The sequence below is a fragment of the Plasmodium knowlesi genome (genome assembly GCF_000006355.2).
Source record: "Plasmodium knowlesi strain H genome assembly, chromosome: 10".
Lineage (NCBI taxonomy): Eukaryota > Apicomplexa > Aconoidasida > Haemosporida > Plasmodiidae > Plasmodium > Plasmodium knowlesi.
The window spans coordinates 1,128,893-1,149,657 of NC_011911.2; the positions used below are offsets into that span (position 1 = coordinate 1,128,893).

The 20,765-nt window shown below is 43.5% G+C and overlaps 5 protein-coding genes across 5 annotated transcripts; 1 reads left to right on the forward strand and 4 right to left on the reverse strand.

Moving 5' to 3' along the window:
- Positions 1–227: 227 nt before the first annotated feature.
- Positions 228–4,292, reverse strand: PKNH_1024900 (pre-mRNA-processing ATP-dependent RNA helicase PRP5, putative; the record flags this gene model as incomplete). The annotated part of the gene is made up of 1 exon (XM_002259693.1): positions 228–4,292. One exon carries the CDS (start codon positions 4,290–4,292, stop codon positions 228–230), a length of 4,065 nt encoding a protein of 1,354 aa, XP_002259729.1.
- A 1,910-nt stretch (positions 4,293–6,202) lies between these two features.
- PKNH_1025000 (conserved protein, unknown function) lies at positions 6,203–7,024 on the reverse strand (the record flags this gene model as incomplete). Its single annotated transcript, XM_002259694.2, has 1 exon — positions 6,203–7,024. One exon carries the CDS (start codon positions 7,022–7,024, stop codon positions 6,203–6,205), a length of 822 nt encoding a protein of 273 aa, XP_002259730.2.
- An 812-nt stretch (positions 7,025–7,836) lies between these two features.
- On the forward strand, positions 7,837–14,484 carry PKNH_1025100 (guanidine nucleotide exchange factor, putative; the record flags this gene model as incomplete). Its single annotated transcript, XM_002259695.1, has 1 exon — positions 7,837–14,484. The coding sequence occupies one exon, from the start codon at positions 7,837–7,839 to the stop codon at positions 14,482–14,484; it is 6,648 nt and encodes a 2,215-aa protein (XP_002259731.1).
- A 218-nt stretch (positions 14,485–14,702) lies between these two features.
- PKNH_1025200 (conserved protein, unknown function) lies at positions 14,703–16,402 on the reverse strand (the record flags this gene model as incomplete). Its single annotated transcript, XM_002259696.1, has 4 exons — positions 14,703–15,497; positions 15,630–15,710; positions 16,058–16,250; positions 16,350–16,402. 4 exons carry the CDS (start codon positions 16,400–16,402, stop codon positions 14,703–14,705), a joined length of 1,122 nt encoding a protein of 373 aa, XP_002259732.1.
- Positions 16,403–17,886: 1,484 nt separating this feature from the next.
- On the reverse strand, positions 17,887–18,921 carry PKNH_1025300 (triose phosphate transporter, putative; the record flags this gene model as incomplete). The annotated part of the gene is made up of 1 exon (XM_002259697.1): positions 17,887–18,921. One exon carries the CDS (start codon positions 18,919–18,921, stop codon positions 17,887–17,889), a length of 1,035 nt encoding a protein of 344 aa, XP_002259733.1.
- Positions 18,922–20,765: the final 1,844 nt, after the last annotated feature.

Genomic DNA, 20,765 nt, shown 5'->3' on the forward strand with positions numbered 1-20,765 from the left:
GCATACAAGATAAAACATTTAATTATTAAAAAAAGAAAAAAAAAAAAAAAAAACAGTTAAGTAGGTGAAGAAACGCAAAGGAAATGGCCACAAATCCAGATTGACCAATCACAAGTGTAACAAAGTGAACTGGGTGATGGAGTGCCTGTTAGGCATTCGGAATGGTTGTAATAATTTCCTCTATATGGTGAGATGCGTGTTGTGATTTCGTTCGCATCTTCTTCTGGTCACCCCTTCCGATGCCCCTTCATGTTGCTATTCTGAAGTAACTGATTAATCATGGAGGTGAATTCGTTGTGTGCAATCTGCACCTGATTATAGTTGGATGCGGTTATTTCAATGTGTAGCGGCTTGGCGTCAAGAAGAAAGGTGGTCTTATTTGGCTGATTGGGGTTGGAGTATTGACCCTTTATCTGGCATCTTGAACCAGACATGTCGGAAATGCGAGAGAGCACCTCTCGGTTGCATATCCTCAACCTCACGTGTTGCGGATAGTCATTAATGTAGAACTCCTGCATAATGGAGTTGTCCTCCATAATATAGGTGTGAGGAATGAAAGGAGAGTATTTTTTCATGTTTCTTGTCCTCATGGAATTTAAAAGCATACTCCTGTGAATGTTCTCCGCCTTGGAGTTGCTCTGCATCTTACTGTCCATTAATTTTTTTTTTACGTCTTGTTTAATTTTGTTAAAGAGTTGCTTTCTTTCCGTTTCATTCTTTATGTGTTCTGTTGCCTTGGTGGCCTCCTGTTCGGCCATTTTCTCTATATCAGTATCCTCCGTGCTGTCTGCATTTTTTTTGAGGGTACTTTGTTGGAGGGCCACGAAGTTGTAGGTCTTCATCAACTCATTTATTTGTTTGGCCTTTAGCGACAGGTCCATGGTGTCGTTCATTTTTATCCTCTGTATCTCCAGTTCGATTCGCTTTATTTCGCTTTGTGGGCTGGGCTCTCCAGGCGGTGGAGGTGGTGGTGGTGGTTGCGGTTGTGCCTGTTGTGGTTGCGATTGTGGAGTTACCATTGGAGGAGCATTTCCACCCATTCTGCTTGCCGCTGCTCCATCAAATGATCCCTGCATTTCTCCGTCGGGGGCATCTCCCTCCGCTGGGTTCTCCGCCGCCCCCTCCTTGTCGCGCACTAAGCCAAGTTCTCTTTTGGCATTGGCCTTATCCATCTGAAGGCGGGATTTTTCATTTGGAGTAAACTTGAAGCCTTTCCCTTTGTAACCCTTCTTTTTAACCTCCGCAAAATTACTACTCTGGGTGTACTCTAGAACGAGTTCTTCCAACTGTCTGGGGATATCAATCGTTTTATTCATGTAATATATGTTGTTCTTAATGAGGCTGTAGATATCATACGCCTTGGCATGTTCATCAGGGCTGACAAAGGTATACGCATAACCAATTTTGTTCGACCTACCTGTTCTTCCAACACGATGAATATAATCTTCTATATGGTCTGGGCACTCATAATTAATTACAACGATGATATCCTTTATATCGATACCTCTAGCCATAACTGAAGTGGCAATAAGTATTTTGTTTTTCCCTTCCTTGAACGTTTGAAGAGTGAATTCTCTATCAGCTTGATCCTGTCCTCCATGCAAAACTAACGTTTTGTAATCATACTTAAAGAGTTCTAAATAAAGGAGATCTGCTTCTAACTGCTTATTCACAAAAATGAGGATCAAACCATAAGTGCTCCAATCTCCAAGGAGCTTCAAGAGCCTAAATATCTTCTCTTTAACCTGTAGAACTTCAACAAACTGGTATATGTTGTTGTTTGTTTTTCCCTTTTCGCCGACAATAATTTCGATGGGTTTGTAAAGCAACTTCTTAGCTAGGTTCTGGATGTAACTTGGGAAGGTAGCCGAAATCATAGCTGTCTGTTTATCCTTCCTGCAGTTGTTAAGAATGTTGTGTATTTGAGATTCAAATCCCAAGTCCAACAAACGGTCTGCTTCATCGAGAACCACGAAAGATACTCTATTAAGATTAGTAACTTTACAATTACTTATCGTTAGAATATCAATTATACGACCGGGGGTACCAACTAATATTTCCACTCCTCTCTTAAGTGTATTTAGTTGTGTTCCAATGTTTGATCCCCCATAGACAGCCAAGATTCTCAGGTTCACCGCTTGACAGTAGGGTCTCGCTTCACTCTTCACCTGCTTGCTCAATTCTCTAGTCGGTGTAAGTATTATGGCAATTGGGCCATCATTATTTCGAAGAGGTGCTTGGTGAAGAACGTGTCTAATCAATGGAAACAAGTACGATAGAGTTTTCCCACTTCCTGTCTCAGCAATAGCGATAACATCTCTCCCACACATCAAAGCTGGAATCGTCTGCATCTGTATGCCAAACATTTTTTTAAAATTTTTTTTCTCCAAAATGGGTAGTATTTTTGATGGCAATCCGCATTGGTAAAAGTATTGCACTGGTCGTGGACAGTTCTTTCCTCTCACAATTATATTTCCGTTGTTCTTCCGGAATAGGTCCACGTCGCTATCCTTCATGTTTGTTATCTCACTTACCTGCACGTATATGTTTTTTTTTATAGGTAGATATTCCACTTCCTCACGATTCACCTGAAGAAACTTCTTATTCGTTTTCTTCAGGACATTCGTTTCGATGTTGTACTCGCTGTCTTCGCTCAAATTTTCTATGGCTTCGCTACTACCTGCGCTACTACCTGCGCCACTACCTGCGCCACTACCTGCGCAAATTCCCGCGTCATGGGGTGCCAACGCCTCATTTCCGTTGCCTTCCTCTTCTCCTTTCTTCCTCAATGCTTCAATGAACAATCGGTGATATTCCTCGCCGTCTTCATCTTCTTCCAAATCAGCTCTCTGGGGCGCCTGCATATCCCTTTGGTTCGTCTCTTTAGCGACCTCTCCTGAGTGGACAGCTTCTACGGGGTCTTCTTCCTCCGTTTGCTTTGCCCCCTCGAATCGGTGCCTATTTTCATCATACCTATAAATCTCCTCCAGTGTTATGGCCTGATTGGGGCCCACCGCTTCTCCTTCTTCCTCGCCACAGTTTTGCTCCAAGTTTCGCATGAACACTTCGAGGGGGTCTTCATTGTCATCCCCTACAGCAGGTTCCTCCTCGGGCCAGTTGGAAAGCAGATCCCCTCTTCCCAGACCTTGACGTGTGTCACAATTCTTCTGCTCCCTCTTCGTCAACTTCTTTTTCCCCTCCTCTTCATCATCGCCATCCTCTTCGTCTTGTCTGCCTCCCCCAAATGCGTCCAGGTCGAACTTCCTGCCGGCGCTGCTGATTACCTTATTAAGCGTAAACTTGGTGCCCTTTGTGCCAATCTCCCTTTCGACCTTCGCGTTGATCTTCGTGCCAGCCTCACCACTTCCCTCGTCGTTTCCCCTGTTCATGATCTTCTGTGCGAACCGCTTGAGTCGCTCCAGCCTGGAGAGCTTGTTTTCGTCTTCATGGTTTTCCTCACCACCACCTCCGACAACGTTAGTGGCAGTAACAATAGGTGCTCCATTTTTGTCTTCCCTTTTCGATCGTTCTCCATCCCCCCCCTCCTCATTTTTCTCCCTTTTTTTTTTATTACCTTCCCTCCGTTTGTTCACCTCCTTGTCCGTGTTGCTACTTTCCTCGTCTGACGAGGAGTAACTTTTTTTTTTTTTTTTTTTTTTCTTCATCGAATTCTTTTCGGAGAAGCTACTGCGCTCCGAGGAATGGCGACGACGGAAGTTTTTCCGTTCCTTCCTTCTGTCACTACTTCCATCGTCGCTTCTGTCGTCACTGGTGCTTCGTTTCCTTGACCTTCTCCTTTCCCGGAGACTGTCTTTCCCTTCGTACCTATCCCTCTCGCGCTCCACCCTCCTTGTCGCGGCGTCTTTTGCGTACCTTCCGCTACTCCCTCGATGTCTGCTTCTGCTATTCCCTTCGTCCGTCTCTTCGTCTTCTTCGTCACTGCTACTGTATAGGTGTTCCTTCCTCTTGGCTCTTTTCGGGCGTTCCTCTGGGGATCTGTCTCCGCGGCGGTCCCGGTCCCGTTGGTAGTATTTTTCGCGATCTCGGTCTCGCCTTATCCGATCACCCCACTGTTCCTTCAGGCGCTTCCTATACGATTTCATATCTCTGCTATATCTCGCCTCCTCCTCTTCATCGTCCTCCACCCCCCTGGCTCTTTTGTAGGTACCCTCCTCGTGGTGCTCCTTCTTCCTTTCATGGTTATCGTGTCGACTATTGCTTCTCTTCCGCTTGTCGTTACTGAAGATGCTTCTGTTCATGTCTTTTCTGTAATGGTCGTAGTGGTCACTCATCTTCGAAGAAAATCTACCTGGAGGGTATGACAATTGTTTGGGTGGTCCGTATCATGTGGACATGTATTTTTATTCCTTTGGGCGAGATACTCTCTCCTTCCTGCTGAGAATACGGAGAGTTTTCACAGGTACCCTTGAACTTCTCAACGGGTAGAAACAATTACTTGCAAGCAAATGGAGATGTGTTCACAACACGTATCCCGCCCGGTGAAAAGATCAACTTGCCAGGTTGCCTCTCAGGTGCAGATGTCAGAGGAACACACAGCTAAGGAAAAACAGGACGACACACCACTCCCTCCGTCGATCAATGCACACATGTTGTTTGTGCGAATCGTTCATAAAACGATGGAAATGCCGATGGGAGGGGGGGAAAAAAAAAAAAAAAAAAAAACACCTTCATATGAATAACCATACAGAGGAGCTAATCCCCATCTGGTATTGGGATAATGGAGTTCCAAAAGATACCTCTCTCCCATGTAATCCCACATAGGTTTATCTTTTCCATTTCTCTTTTTTTTCTCTTACTTTACTAAAGAAACGATGATAATGGTGGCATATATTTTTGCGAGCACAGGGATATATACTTGTAATGATATATTTTTTCCTCTCCCGTCCGCGCGCTGCGTTAAGGTATATAGTCATTTTTTTTTTTTTTTTTTTTTTTTTTTTTTCCGTTGTGAGGACCGCTACCTGCAATCAGAGTACAAACTATTATTAGTATTTCTTACTTCCTCCACGGGATGGTCGCTTTTCACGTCGGCATAGGGGAAAGCAAGTCAATGGATTCACACATGTATGTATGACCCTGCAGAACGTTTGTGTGGTGTCGTGTTTTCGACCCTTCTAGGGGGGGTGGGTTAAGTGGCACTACATAAGGGAAAAAAAAAAAAAAAAAAAAAAAAAAAAAATCAAAACAGAAAAAAATATCTAAATAACCTTGTCATTTTTCCGTAGGACCTGCTTCGTAGCCCAGATAAATGAAAAAGTGCAAAGAGGAGAAAGGAACTCTGTTTTTCACCACTCCGATGTATGCCTTTTCCCGATGTCGCATTTATATGCATTGAGCACATATATATATTTTTTTTTTTTTTTTCACCTCCCCAGTTAGCAAGCTAAAAGGATAGTTGTTTCTTTTCTGGCCATCTGAAAAATGGCGCAAAGGAAATTTTTGTTCAAGTGAAAAAAAAAACAAAAAGTGAAAACGTTACATATCATTGTGTTAGAAGTTCATTTTGGTGAACCCATCCAAAATGTACAATTCGTCTGGACTCCTTTTTCCTACGTTCTCCTCATCAAATAGGAAAAAAAAAAAAAAAAAAAATTAATTACTTCACGCTATAGCAGTTTGCTTTTGTAGCTTTGCTGAAAAATTAACAGAAAAATGGGGGGGGGGGGGGGGGGTAGCATTTGGAATGGAGAAAGAGTCACCCATATGCTTCTTCACCCCTCCTTAGAAAAAAAAAAAAAAAAATAGGAAAGGCAATTTTACACAAATGACGGAACACTTAACAAAGGAATTGAATTATATTTAAAGAGGGAAAACATACATATGTGTACACGTCGAAAAAATGATTGATCAGTTGTCGAAAGGGAAGATGTCTCAAGATACACTCTGTAATCGTTTCGAGTGTTCTTTGAATTTTTTCCACTTGTCTTAAACATTACAGACAAATGAGAGGTGGTTGAGTGCCTGTGAGGGCGGGGATTCAAAAGAAGGGAATGCATTACCACACCCCGATTGACCCCTGGTTGGACTTTTAAAAAAAATTGTTACTTCACCACTTTTTTCGTTTCACCCTTTTTTTTTTTTTTTTTTGTTCCTCCTTTGCGCGATTACATATGTTCTTTCGGTCAATGGATCCGATCACCTCTCTACAATGATCCATTTTTTTCCTCCCACAAAAAAATGTTCACGAGCTTGAGGAGGTCCTCCTCCTGTGGCGTTTTCCCCGCACACCTTCGTCGTCCCTCTCTCTCGTCCTCTTTTTCCTCTTCTCCTTCTTTTTCACGTTTAGTTTGTCACGGTCACTACTGCTGTGACGACTGCGTTCCGCTTTGTGCTTCCCCGTCCGCTCCCTCTCCTTGCGGGAGCGACTCTCCCGTTTGTCGCGTTTGTCTCGTTTGTCCCGTCTATCCCGTTTATCGCGTTTATCATGTTTATCGCGTTTATCGCGCTTATCGCGTTTATCGCGTTTATCGCGTTTGTACCTTCGCTTTTCCCGATTGTGCTTCTTCCTCTTCTTCTTCTCCTTCCTTCGTTTGCGAGTTGAGTCTTGGCTATCACACCCACCACTACTACTTTCGCTCCCGCCATCACTACTGGTGACTTCGCTACTGTCGCTATCGCTGACGATGCCCAGGTTGCGGCGTTCCTTCAGGTCGTCTTCTGCCTCCTCCTTTATGTCGCTCTGGAAGTTGAGTTTTTCCAGGCTTATTAAATTTCTGCATTGGTAGGGCAAGTGCCCGATGTGGTTGCACAGGGTGCACGCCCCCGGGATCGTAGCTGAAGCACTGCCGGTTAATCTGGCCAAACTAAATAGGCTCTTGGCCTTTTCATTGATTTCTTCATTCGTCTCTTCCTTTTTTTTGAGCTCTCTTTTGTTTATCTCCTCGACCGACGCATATGGATCATAGCCAACTGAATTCTTCCATATATCCGATGTCCTGAGAGAGGCCGACACGGGGAGTCTGTTGTCAGGAGGCATTCTTACTCTCCCTGCTTTGCTCGGCATGTTTTCTTTAAAGTGTAGGAAGGAGGCGAGAGGAAAAGGAAAGGTGGGTTAGCCCCCGGAGGAATTATGTATCCCCCTTACATAGTATCTCCTTGGCTGCGGGATCTCTCGTCCCGCAATGATAGCGGAATCGCCTTCTTTTTCTTCCTTTAAAAGGTGAAGGTTGTGAAGAGAAAAGGCGGGCTGTTTGACAAGCATACTAAGGAATTCTCATCTTGCCATGGAAGCGTTTTTTTTTTTTTTTCCTCTCTTTTTTTTTGGAGGTACCCACTGGGGGGTCCGCAGGGATGTACATGTATAATACATGAACAATACATGGACGTAGTTTTTTTTTTTTTTTTTTTTTTTTTTTTTTTTCTGTTGTTCAGGTTGCCAACTAGGTGCGAAAGGAAAATCCGCTGGGAGAAAAAATCGGTGCGTTTTCCCCCCGCAGAGAATTGGCGTGCGGGCTGCTCGGAAAAGCACCCGAACAAGAAAAAAAAAAAAAAAAACAAGTAAATGTGTATACGTGAACCTATGCATACGTTCACACAAGTTGATACATTTACCTTATTTTTTTTTTTTTTTTTTTTTTTTTTTTCTCCTTTGGACTTGCCCAGGAAGGAAAGTTGCAAGGACTAGACAAAGAGGTGGTTGAAGAACCACGTGCAGGGGGTCATCGCAGTGGGAAGGTAAACTGGACGAGAAGAAAATAAACTCCACTGAGATGACACTAATTGGGTTGCCAGTCAGATGTTTGATCAACCCTCTGAATAATCGCGCTAGCACACAGACGTATTCCTCCTGTGTGTCCATCCCAGGGTTACGGAAAGATGAAAGGACAAGGGGAGGAGAAAAGCGAAACTGAGAAATACATTTTCAGCTTCGCGCCGAAAGTGAGTTCCGGGTTAGATCATTTCGCATGCGTTGGATACCATAAAAACAAACCGACGGTATTCTGCTGGGGAGGGAATACAAGTAACCAGTTGGGGGTAGGAATAAATACAAGGGAATGTAAAGTCCCGACACCGGTGCCATTTTTCGAAGATCTGTTTATCTCCTCCGTGTGTTGTACCTATTACTGCACATTTGTTTTAGCCAAGAGGAATGCACTCGATGTCGGGTGCTCGGTGTACTCCTTCGGGAAGGGCAACAATGGGTTACTGGGTTTTAGGAAGAAGAGGATCGCTTTTTCGAAACGTGTAGATGCGCATGCCGAGGGGAAGGAGAAACTATTGCGTAAGCGGAACAGCAAGGTGGACCAAAGGTTGTTGGACGCGTTCGGAGTTGGGAAGGGGGGGGAGCCATCTCCCTCATTGAAGCATGGTAATGACGATAATAGCAGTAGTGACCGTGGCGACCATGGCAATCGTAGCGATCGTAGCGATCGTAGCGATGATGGGTTGCTCCATTTTGATGTGGATAAAATTTCCAGTGAAGAGGGTTCGTCCGAGGACGCCCTTCCAGTGAACGACTACGCAGAGGAGAAGGCCGATTGGTTTACCCCTGTGCCGATGAAAGTGAAGTTTCCAGAACGAACGAAAATTATGTTCATATCTTGTGGGGATATGCATACGTTGGTTATATGTACCAGAGGATTTCTTTACGGATGGGGCGGCAACACCTTTGGATGCGTAGGGAATGGGACGAACAGAAATGTGTACGAACCGACTCCTATATTTGTAGGGGGTAGAAAAGGAGTGGATCCAGGTGATAAATTTGGAGGAGTTCAAGGGGGAAGACAGGCCTTTGGTAACGAAAACAACCGAGATGTTATTATTCATTGTTCCGCGGGAGGAAAGCATAGCCTGGCATGCACGTTAAGCGGGGATATGTACAGCTGGGGTTATGGAGCCAACGGGAGATTAGGCCTAGAAAGCATTCAAAGTTACAACAGACCACAACTGGTGAAGGCGCTTCAAAAGAAGAATCGAATTATATATGTCTGTTCGGGGGAGTCTCATTCAGGGTGTATAGATGCAGATAACAATGTATATACATGGGGGAATGGGAAATATTATAAGCTCGGTCATGGAGATGATAACGATGTGTGGAGTCCAAAGAGGTTGGAGTATCTGTGTCGCTCCCGTAAAATCTTCATGCTATCTTTTGGTACCTTCAATTCAGTAGCCCTAAGTGCAAAGGGGGATATATTTCTATGGGGAGTTTTTACTAATATAAAAAGGGGGTTCTCTTCCTATACTTGTAAAATCCCGAAGAAGGTTAATACGAATTATAAATGTCTATCTGTTCATGCGTCTGTGTACATGTCTCTGGGGGTAACTGTGGTGGGGGATCTAATCGTGTTGGGCGATTGCAGTCGAGTCATCGCACCTGGGGGAAGTGGATCCTCTTCCAATGTAATATCAAAGGGCAACTATGGAGGAGAATCCGACTCGGGGGATAGCAACGTAGATGTACTGGATCACCTCATAGGAAGTGAAGCAAACTGTATCCACCACCTGAATCGCAATAACGAATTTCCAATAAGGTACGTAAAGGAGTTACGAGGAAAGGTACATGTAAAGGATATTATTAGTACCTTCTACATGTTAGACAAGGAAACCTTTCCATCAAGGTGGGGTGAACAAAGTAGATTGAATAATGGAAGTGAGCTTTACGGTGACGATGTAGCAGATGGAACATTTTCAAAGAAAGGACTGATCATAAGATCCAAGATCAAGATGATAGATGGGAGTGAGTACTTTACAATGTTCCTATTACAGAGTGGGAAGCTATACACCTGTGGGGTTAACAAAAACGGAGAACTAGCCAATGGACAATACACCATAGGAAAGAAATTTTCCGTTCCTATTCCTGTAGAAGTATGTGTAAATAAAATTGTTAAAATTGCATGTGGATACAACTACACCTTAGCGTTGAATGAAAGGGGTTTACTCTATGGATGGGGAGCGAATGATAAGAGCCAACTGGGTGTAGGAGTAAACAAAGATTTTTACGAACCAGTGCTCATTAAATCTTTAAATAAAGTTATCGATGTTTATGCAGGACATGATCACAGCGCTTGTATAGTGAACAATTCCTTTGATGAAAATGATTTGAAGGAAAACTCCAACCATCTCCACATAGACAAAGAAAATATTTTGCAAGAGGGGGATCTGTATACCTGGGGAAGCGCAGAAAGTGGTAAGGTAGGATTAGGGGTGGACTACACACAAGGAGTGATCTTGTTACCTAGAAGAATTAATTTAAAAAGTAAGATACAGAAGTGCTCTTTGGGGTATAATCACACTTTAATATTAACCGATTCAGGTGATTTGTACGCATGTGGTAGTTCAAGTAGTGGGAAGTTGGGTGTAAGAGATGATAATATAAGTTACATGGTTAGTACACCAAAGAAGGTTCACATAGATCCGAGGATCTATATCAAAGAAATGGTTGCGGGAGCGACGTACAGCATGATACTGTCCATGGATGGGTTCATCTACATATGGGGCGAATTCATAAAAAATGAATTATCCTCGGAAGTACCAATGCTGTATCCTCAAATAAGCAAGGTAAAGCATATCATCGGTGGAAAAGACAAGCATGTTCTGTTGCATACATACGACAATAAGTTATTTGGGATAGGGGACAACGCACATATGCAAATATTACATGACGAGAAAGAAACATGTATACGCGGTAGACCAAAACTAATTCCTTACTTTATGAGAGATAGAAACATAGAAAGCGCCTACTCGTTTAAAAATGCATCCTTCGTTCAGTTGGAAGGAAGTTACGATGTTTTTGCATGGGGGTACACATCCAATTGTCATTTGGGCATCGGGGTGACCAACGCCACACATCTGAAGCAACCGAAGAAGGTGATAAAAGTATGGGTAACATATGAAGAGGCAGATGCAGGAGGAGACAACGACAGCGATATAGGAAGAGAGGATGGTCTCTTAGGTGGGCCAATCAACCCCCTTTATAACGACGAAATAGCAGATGAAGTAGATCTTGTAAGAAGGAGAGTTTTAAAAAGGACGACATTTGAGGATGATTTGATTTGTGGATCCCCTTACCAGGAGGAAGAAGTGGAAAATATAATTAAGCGAATCCAAATGATGCCTCATCTGCTAAATTGGGATTCGATACAGTTGTTACTAAAGAAGGAGAGATACACCAACAGTATACAGTATGTTCGTTCTTTTGAAAGAGATCTAATTGACATCTATACGAAGCATATGGAATTTCTTTTAAATTTGCATTCTATGGAGAGTAAGTACAACGAATTACTTCTCACATACCAACACTATATCCTCTCAAACGTAGTCTACTTAGGAGAAGAGAAACCTTCCATCATGTTTTCTGAAAATACACATATCTTTGATTCCAACAGAGAGAAATTGCAGAGGTTCGTATATATAATTCAGCATCAGCCCATGTACCTTGTGATTCTTTGCCAGATCCATAACTGCAAGAATTTGAAGTACGGGGGTGGGTGTTACCAATATTACGCCTACGAATATGGGGGTGGTGGTAATCAGAAGGACAAGCCCTTTGGGAAAACGCCTTACCAATTACAGATGGAGACTAATAACATGGATGAGCGTAATGATCGGTGTGATCATCGTTCCTCTCAAGAAAAGCGTACCTTCTACCGAAATAGCACCCGCATTCTCTGCTCCTTCATTTTCGATCTCTACCACGATCTACGGGACGAACGAGTGAGAAACATCTTCACCATTTTTCTTATCAAGCTCGGTGTAGAGGAGATAAACAACTGTCTACACCTGGAGGCCTTGTTCAGGGAAGACACTTCCATTTTTTTCATTCTCATCAGGATGCTATTCTTAAAGAATGATGTATTGGTGACATTCGCACGATGTCTAGCCGACATGGGAAATGCCAACTCGTTCGTGAGACTGGTGGATTCCCTATCGCGATGTGTCCCTGAGGGGGAAGGTGCACAAACGGCGGAGGGGTCACCACTTGTTTTGGATTCATTTCACGTACAACCGACAAGGCCAGATGCAATAATGCATGACTCTCTTTCTCCTTCTTCAATCAACCATGATGCACTCGCTCGCGCTTCGGTGGGTGTTGTTCCACCGAAGCGAACTCCTCCCAGTGCCCCCACGTGCAACCGTTTCATCGACGAGGCGAACGACCCGCTAGACAAGGAGTTCGCAGCGTTCATGAAGGGACAAGTTCCAGAGAACAACGACCCCCTTAATTTACCTATTAACATGTATAGCGGGTTGACACCCATTCCACATGGTCACTTGGAGGGAAAACTTCTTGATCATCTCCAAGGAGTAGTCCCCACTACGGGGCAAAGGTATGATCAGAACCCAAACGAACCCATGCCAGCTAGCCAAAGAAATGTACTTATCGAAATAGATATGGTACACGTGTTCAGGGAGTTATGTAGACTATTCGAAAAAATGAGCTTTCCAGAAATTTTTCAAATAGTTGTAAAAAATTTGTTCAAGCATCTGTCCCTATGCGAGATGAACAGATACAGTGAGAACGATTCTGAGAACAGGATCTTCTATTTCAGTGGAGAGCATTTTGTGTATGTACCCTTTTTCCATTTGTTCATCATGGCTATCTTGAATCCAATGTTAAGGGATGTAGATAAAATGGCAGAGAGGTTCTACTTGCCCGTTATCCCTCCCCATGTCAGTAATCTGTGTAAAAGGATATCGACTTTGTTGGAGGTTTTTTGTGTGAACAAATATGAGTGTCTGTCAAGATACAATCTTAAGGAAAGTTTTGTCTCCGTGAAATTCATCCTTCAGAGAACTTTCTCCTCCATGGTTACAGTAACGAACATGTTATGCAAGAACAAGGAGAATGTTTACCTCAATGCATATATCAATATGTTCAGCTACCACTTAAGTATGAAACCCTGCTATGTATATTTGAAGGTATTCCAGTTGTGCCATTTGTTCAACCTGTTCTTCCGCTTCCAGAACTACCTGTGTCTGTCCTTCGATGACCCCGCGATGGGGATCGTCAACGAGTTCTTCGCGTGTCAGGGGGGAGGTAACGGGAAGGACCAGATGAGAGACAACGGGAAGGACCAGATGAGAGACAACGGGAAACGCGATCCGCCCAGTGATGTGACCCGCAAAGTGCCCGTGAACGATGCAATGGGCCGCGCGAGCAACGCCAAGCAGAACAAGAACTTCCTCCTGAGGTTGATGACCAAGGGGAAGAAGGCGGGGGGGCAATCCAAGGGATCTAAAATGCGTGGACAACCTGAACAGCACGAGCAGATTAAACAGCATGAACAGCCTGCACAACATGTACAGACGAAGACGCGGCATGAGCGACGCCTGATCTTCACAGAGGCCCAAATCGACCTGTTCGCGCAGTGCAAACTCGTGTACAACATCCAGCTGGACATACGTTTCCTCTTGGAGGAGAAGAACATGAGCATTTGCGAATTCACGAAGATCCCCATGCCACAGTCAATGTGTTACCGAAAAAAGACACGCATACGAAATAAGGAGTATCTCTTCTCCATCATCCAGGAGTACAAACAGGCAACTGATGAAATTTATATAGTCAGCGAATGTCTACGCGCATGTCCTTTACTGGAACCATGTACAGAAACCTCCACATTGCTAATCAAGTTGAAGGCATTGAGAGCCAATTTCCTTTCCCTGGCTCAGCATAAAGAAGCAAATTTAGTAGGTCTGATAGACAAGGCGGTGGATATTTTTTTGTCGAACGAAATGGTATACGTAAATCATGAGGAAAATATCCCACCCAATTTGTATACACACAAATTTAAACAAAACTATACGCAACAAACAAAACAACCTTTCGAACGCTTTTTAATCTCCCAAAATGGCGATAATAGCAACTCGTTTTTTTTCTTAAAGTGGAGAAATATAGCATTACAAATTTGCTTGGAAATTTTAAAAAAAAAAAAACAGCTCAACTTTTTGAAAAAATTACATGAACGGCAAGGTAAAATTGACGAGCTAATTTTTCGACACCAAAATGAAGTAAAGGAAAATATGAAAATTATGAAGAGGGGGTTAATATTAATTTCGAAACTATTGATTGAGAAACCGATACTTATACATAGTAGTCTCTTTGGAAAGAATTTATTTTTTGTAAAAATGAAAATCGATAAAGATATTCGAAGACGAGAGAAGAATAATTTTTCCTCTTTTTACAATACATCCACTGTTCATGTATATTCTGTGAAGAGGCTACATGAGGACGGTGTGTTGGATAGCCTGAATGAGATGCTACTTCCCGTGGTGGATTTACTGTCCCTGGAAATATTCTTCGACATTGACAACGCTCTGAAACTTAGCTTGGTACTAAGGGGAGGAGCGGAGCGCAAGGTCTTGCACGTGCAGACATTCCGAGGTAGAGACATTCAACGCATGTACACTCGGTCGCCCTTCATTTCTTACTCCCTTTTTGCATATAATAGGGAGAGTCTCTGCTCGATTCGTGCGTTCAGTTTTGTGCACTTGCTCCATGACCTGGTGGTCGACCTGTATTAACGCGTTACCTTGGCCATGTTGCCAGTGAGATGAGTCGCCCGTTCGTTTCGTTCCGCATTTTTTTTCTTTTTTTTTTTTTTTTCTTTTTCTTTTTCTTTTCTTTTTCTTTTCTTTTCTTTTTCTTTTCTTTTTTCTTTTTCTTTTTTTTTTTTTTTTTTTTTTTTTTTTTTCGTTCGTACGGACTAGAGGGTGGCGCCGCTTCCCTTCCGGGTTGCACATCAGTGGTCGTCATTGTTGTATGTCTCGTAGTTGACGTCTTCGTAGAGCACGTTGGTGTCGTCCATCTCCAGCGTTTTGATGTGCGCCAGATGCTCCGCCTCTTCGGCGTCCTGTTGGTCTTTCATTGGGCCGTTCATTGTGCCTGTTACTGTGTTCTCTGTTAAATCCATTGTCATGTTGTTTGCCACCTCCGTGGATTCTTCACCTCCCACGAGCAGCTCTTCACCCCCGATGACCTGCGCCAGAGGAGTACCCTCTCCGTCATTCTTTTCGTCAAAAAAAGGATCATCAGTACTCTCTTCATATAACTCAATCCCCTCAGTCATGTCTATACTTTGTAGGTTCTTCTGACTAGTAGGTTCTACATCTGTTTTTTTTGAATTTCCACTAGTTGAAGAATCTTCCAATATTTCATTCTCCGTTGTTGCCTTGTTAGCCTCCACTTCAGTCGGTAGGTTCTCTCCCCCCTTGGATACTCCTTCGGTGATGATACTTTTGATGGTCATTTTTTTTAAAGGCTTGTTTAAGCATTGAGGAGGAGTGTACTTAATCTTCTCTTTTTTCTTAGAGAATATTTTGTACTCATCCTTCAACTCATCGTTGTTGTATAGTTTATCACAAAAGTATATGCATCTGATTCGTATGCTTGCATTTATTTGGATATCCATTGTCTCCATATACTTTGTTCGAAAAGCTTTCTCTGTGTATTCTTGCAAGTTTATTTGAATTATGTTCCAGCCTTCGTTTAGGATCATCGGCATGGTGCACCACTTGTTGGAGAGTCTCGTCACAGTCTACAAAGGGGCTCGTTACCGTTCCGCATGTGTGTGTACAGGTGATAGTGTGAAGGACACGTAGTGATACGCTTATATGGGGGGGGGAGGAACTACATTGGTGTTTGCCCATATTATGGATGATCAACCCACCTGAAAGTTTGAAATGCGAAAAGTTCTCCTACATTTCTTGTCGTCCATTATGCTTATGCGGAAAGAAAAGTACTTGTTCATCTGAGATGGGGTAGATGTGGTTGTTGTGATGACGATTGTGCGTTGTGAGAGACTGGCTTACGAAGCGGGTAAATGTAGGGCCAACCCTACTCTATACCCGTAGTATGTGTACTCTATACCCGTAGTATGTGTACTCTACCCGTAGTATGTGTACTCTACCCGTAGTATGTGTACTCTACCCGTAGTATGTGTACTCTACCCGTAGTATGTGTACTCTACCCGTAGTATGTGTACTCTATACCCGTAGCATGTGTACTCTATACCCGTAGTATGTGTACTCTACCCGTAGTATGTGTACTCTACCCGTAGTATGTGTACTCTCCTAGTAACAGCGATGCGAGTCTTACATTTTTCACGATGAGCACGATAAAGGGGAGGCTGATGCCCAGGGAGGAAAACTTCTCCGGAGAGGTGTAGATGTACGAGTCAGACGTATTCTCCGACATTATTTCAATTGCACTTAGCTTGATGGTATCGTCCAGGACCTTCCTCACACATCCCTTCTTCGTCTTTGTCTTCCATAGGTCCAGTGGTTTGGAGCTACAGTGAGTGGGCATATGCATGTGTGGTGGTGAGAACGGTGCGGTCAAATCGTGTTGCTGCTCCAAACGGATCATCTCCGCTTGGGCGCCTCCTTACCCCGCGCTCAGGAGGAGGGACAAGATATTCGGCTGGTATTTGTTCCGATACATGGTGCGCAGTGGATATGGGGAGAGGTAAAGGGGGGATGAAGCTCAGAGAGAGGAGCAAATGACTGATGAGTAAAGAAGTTAGCGCATGAGTGTCTGCTACTATCCACTTATCGGTGTGCATACATACGCAGGTGGGAGAACGACTCTTTGCTATACGACATCTGGCTTATTCCCCTTGGCGTAACTTCGCGCGTGAGATGTTCACCTTATCGCGGTGCATTTCTACCCTTACCTTGCCTTCCTTTCGCAAAAAAAAAAAAAAAAAATAAAGTAAAATGCGCGTCTTCGGAGAGGTGTGTCTACATGAGCAGAAGCTATGTAATTTTTTTTTTTTTTTTTTTTTTTTTTTTTTTCCTCCCTTTCTGGAGAGTGCTAAATCGCGGGAGATGCGTAGAATAGTCTGCAAAATCGGTGGACAGAGAATCATCCTTTCACCATCCACGCTTCTAGATGGCTCCACAACATTTCGGGCGCTACAAAAATATATGGTCCTTAGATCCCTGCGTGGGAATTCTACAGGTGGGAAAAAGGAAGGACTTCTATATGGCTAAGCACAGCCTTATCAAATTTGTGGGTACAGCTCTCTCCTCTCCCTTTTCAGAAAATTCTTTTTTCAGTTCATGCTTATTACAGCTGCGGAGTGACTCGTGTAGCTTTAAATACACTCGCCAGATTGGACGAGGTAGGAAAAAGAAGTACGTGGTGTACATAACTGCAAAGTGAGGTGGGTGGTTGAATTTATGCCGAAGCATGTGCACATGTGCACGTCTGTCTGTGTGGATTCTACAAATGGGTTCTCTATGCAAGTGCCCGCTCGACTTCCGGAGGGGTGGCGGGGCTCAAAAAGAAAAAAAAAAAAAAAATTACATATATATATATATATATATATATGTGTATAAAATAATATTAATAATAGTAATGATAATGAACACAGGGACGCACCCCCCCTTCGCCACAGAAGTCCTTTCGAGGAGCACAGGCAATGAGACAAATTAAAAGGGGGTAAAAAAAAAAAAAAAAAAAAAAAAAAAAAGGGTCATAAAATAGCTAGTAAAAAAAGTTCATAAAAAAATGTCATAAACAAGGGTTGTAAAAAGGGGGGGGGGATAAAAATTTGCCAATTTGTAGAAACAGTCAAAAAAAAAAAAAAAAAAAGGGTCGACGTGATGGGCACGTATACACATGCGGTAATACAAAGTTGGCTCGATGGCATGTGGTTGGTAGTGGGGAGCGGTTCTGCGTGATCTCGCAGAAGTTCCGCCCTCCCCCTGTGCAGATCTTACGGCGTAGCGGTTGCTACAGGTGCTGTATATGGTACGAACGCTACGTACGCTGAGGGATCTTCGTCTCCTTCGTTTCCTTCGTCATCTGTCTGATCGAATTACTCTCCCCCCTCGCAAGGCTGTTAAACGGGTGGGCGCTTCGCCTCACATCTTCATCGTTCATGCAAAGCGACTACCAGTGCACGCACTATTTTTTTCCGCTCAAATGACGGAGTAGAGGAAGGCACCCGTGATGGCGACGGCAGAGCCGAGAGCGCCGAGTAAGGTAATCTGAGTCTGGAAAATAATGATAGACGACACGATAATCACGACACGCTTAATACAATTGGCCACAGCGTGAGTGACTTGGTTGACTTTCTCAAGACACATAAACGCAACTTCATTGTTAAGGTAGTACCAAATACCACTCAGAAAAATTTTTGTAATTATCTCTCCGTATGTGTGGTTACTTTGTGCGCTACTCTGATAATTTGTAACGAAGTTGTATGCGGATTTCCCCTCGAAAATTATCACTAGGGGTAGAGACATGAGAGCTGAACATATGGTTATCATAGAATAGATATTTGAAGCGCTCAGATTTTCTCCAATTAACGATTTCTGTGTCATCATCTTCTTGGCACAAATAGATCTCAAGGAAGATCCAAGGTTCGAGATCGTAGCACACCAGAAGGACAGCCATGTGAAATGGATCTCCTTCACAGAGGCACAGATAACTCCCCCGACAATGATCAATAGCGTTAAGTATTTACTTATCTTCATGTACTGTTTTAGTAAGAGGATGGAGAGTAGGGCTGTAAAAACGGGTTCACATGCTTTCACCACATGAGTGAAGGATACCGTTGTGCATGACATGGAAACCACAGCTCCGAAGTGAACCATAATGTGACAAAAACTCTGGATCCCTATATTCTTTAAAAATAAATCCAACGTATATATTCTTGGAATCTTCTTATAGCCAGTTAACCAGTAGATGGAAATAAAAACCCATCCTGTGAATAACTGAACGGAGCTGATAAACCAAGGTAGCTTTGTCATGTTCAGGGCTATTTTGTTGTCAACGTTGTATAATATATTTAGGGCGTACCATGTCAGGAAGAGGCACAACAACTTGGCTTTCTCCAGAATGGAATGGTAGATGCCTCCACTTAGGAACTTCTTCTCGCCCACTTGGTCCGAGTGCCCTTCGTTGATCATTATCGGAAAAGTTCCGTACTCATTTTTCGTGTTGTCTTTCATTCTGGGCGAGGTAGAAGCGTTATGGGAAGTAGTATACACGAGGGTAGCGACGTAGCGACACGACGCGGGATTGTGAAGGTTAGGCGAACTGATAAACACGACTGGGTGAGAAGTAAACGACAGGAGAGCAGATTCTCCGGGGAGGTAAGCCAAATGACTGCTCCGCGTTGGCGGCTTGGGCGATCAAGCACTCAAGTACTCACAAAGTAATGTGGTAACGTGGTGATGTAGCGATGTAGCAATGTGTTGATGTAACGATGTAGCAATGTGTTGACGCAACGATGTGGTAATCTGTTGATGCGGTCATGTAGTCATGGGGTCATGTGTTCACCTCCCTCCTGTGCTACGTTCTGTAGAACAGTCCGTGAGGCGACACGTGCGCATCAACAAATGGGTGAAGGTATGTACGAACCCAGCATGGACGTATACAACGGGGTAAAAAAAAAAAAAAAAAAAATGAAGTAAAAAAAAAAAAAAAGGGCAAAAAGAAGGGGTTAAAAAAAAAATTGGTAAAAAAAAAAAGATCTTAAAATGAGTAAAAAAAAAAAGATGTTAAAATGGGGTAAAAAATTTTGAAAAAAAAAAAAAAAAAGTTGCAAAAAAAAAAAAAGGGGCATAAAATGACAGGCAGAATGATCCAACTAGGGATGAACGAAAATGAGAACCTACTTTCAGCGCAGCGTGTATTTTTGGCGCGTTGCATGTAGTGCCTGTAGTAATGATGGAGGCTGGTGTGGTGCCTCTGAAAAGTACTGTGGTGTTCGCAGGGGTGAAAAACAAGATATGCCTCTATTTTTATTGTTTTGCCCCCACGACACTCTTTCCTTCGTACGTGAGCAGGTACCGCCTAGGGCACAGAGCACTCCAATAGGCACACGCAAGGTGCACCTGATTTATGGCCTTATGGGGGTAGTGTACCCCGCCTACATATAAATGTACGTATGGTATATATATTCCTGTGAGGTTGTATTTGCCCGATTAGGGATTACATGTGCGCAGCTTTTTTGTGCACGCGAGGAAATCGGCCTTGGTCTGCACCTCAGGGCGTTGCCCACCCGTTAAATGATGCAAACATAGCCGTAGAAGAATGCACAGAGAAAAAAAAAAAAAAAAAAGAAAAAACAAAGGGGGGCATGAAAATGAAGAGCCGAACAGTTTGCACACACGAACAACTCTGACGGTGACAACTCCAGCGACTTCCTCTACTCGCCCTACCGGTTCCTCTCCCTATCGCGCTTCGGTCCGGCTTGGCATCACATGATGCATCGTTGCGGTTCTCACGTGGTCACTGACCGCAGCGCCTTCTCCACCTCTTCCTCAAATATCTTCACTCCTGTTTCTATTTCGACGTTCCTCCCGACGACTGCAGTAAAGGTTCAATGTGGAGGTGACTGAGGGCTTGCCATTATCGCTTCGAGGGAGGTTTTTCTACAAGGGAAGAAGTTCACCTCCCGCAACGACTTCTCCCTGGAAGCGATAATGGCAAGCGCACAGGGTGAGTACACACACATACATATGTGCAAAGTGTATATCCAAGTCGAGGGGCTCAGCCCCGCACTGTGAAAATGGGCATGCTTAAAAAAAAAATTCAAGCCCATTCAGGGCAGTCATGCACGCCATGTTGATCTCAAGGGAAGAGCCTCCAAGAAGGTTGTTGCACACGGGTGTTGGAGGGAGAAACCCTCCCTCCCACCCCGAACGCAGCGCGGAGCTCTTCATTCTGGGTGTGAAAGTATTGCAGCAGGGGAAAATAATGTTAACACAGAGGACACTTTTTTTTTTTTTTTTTTTTTTACAAAATATGGATCGTACATGTTTTCAGAGAGAAGCAGGAAGAATTAGCT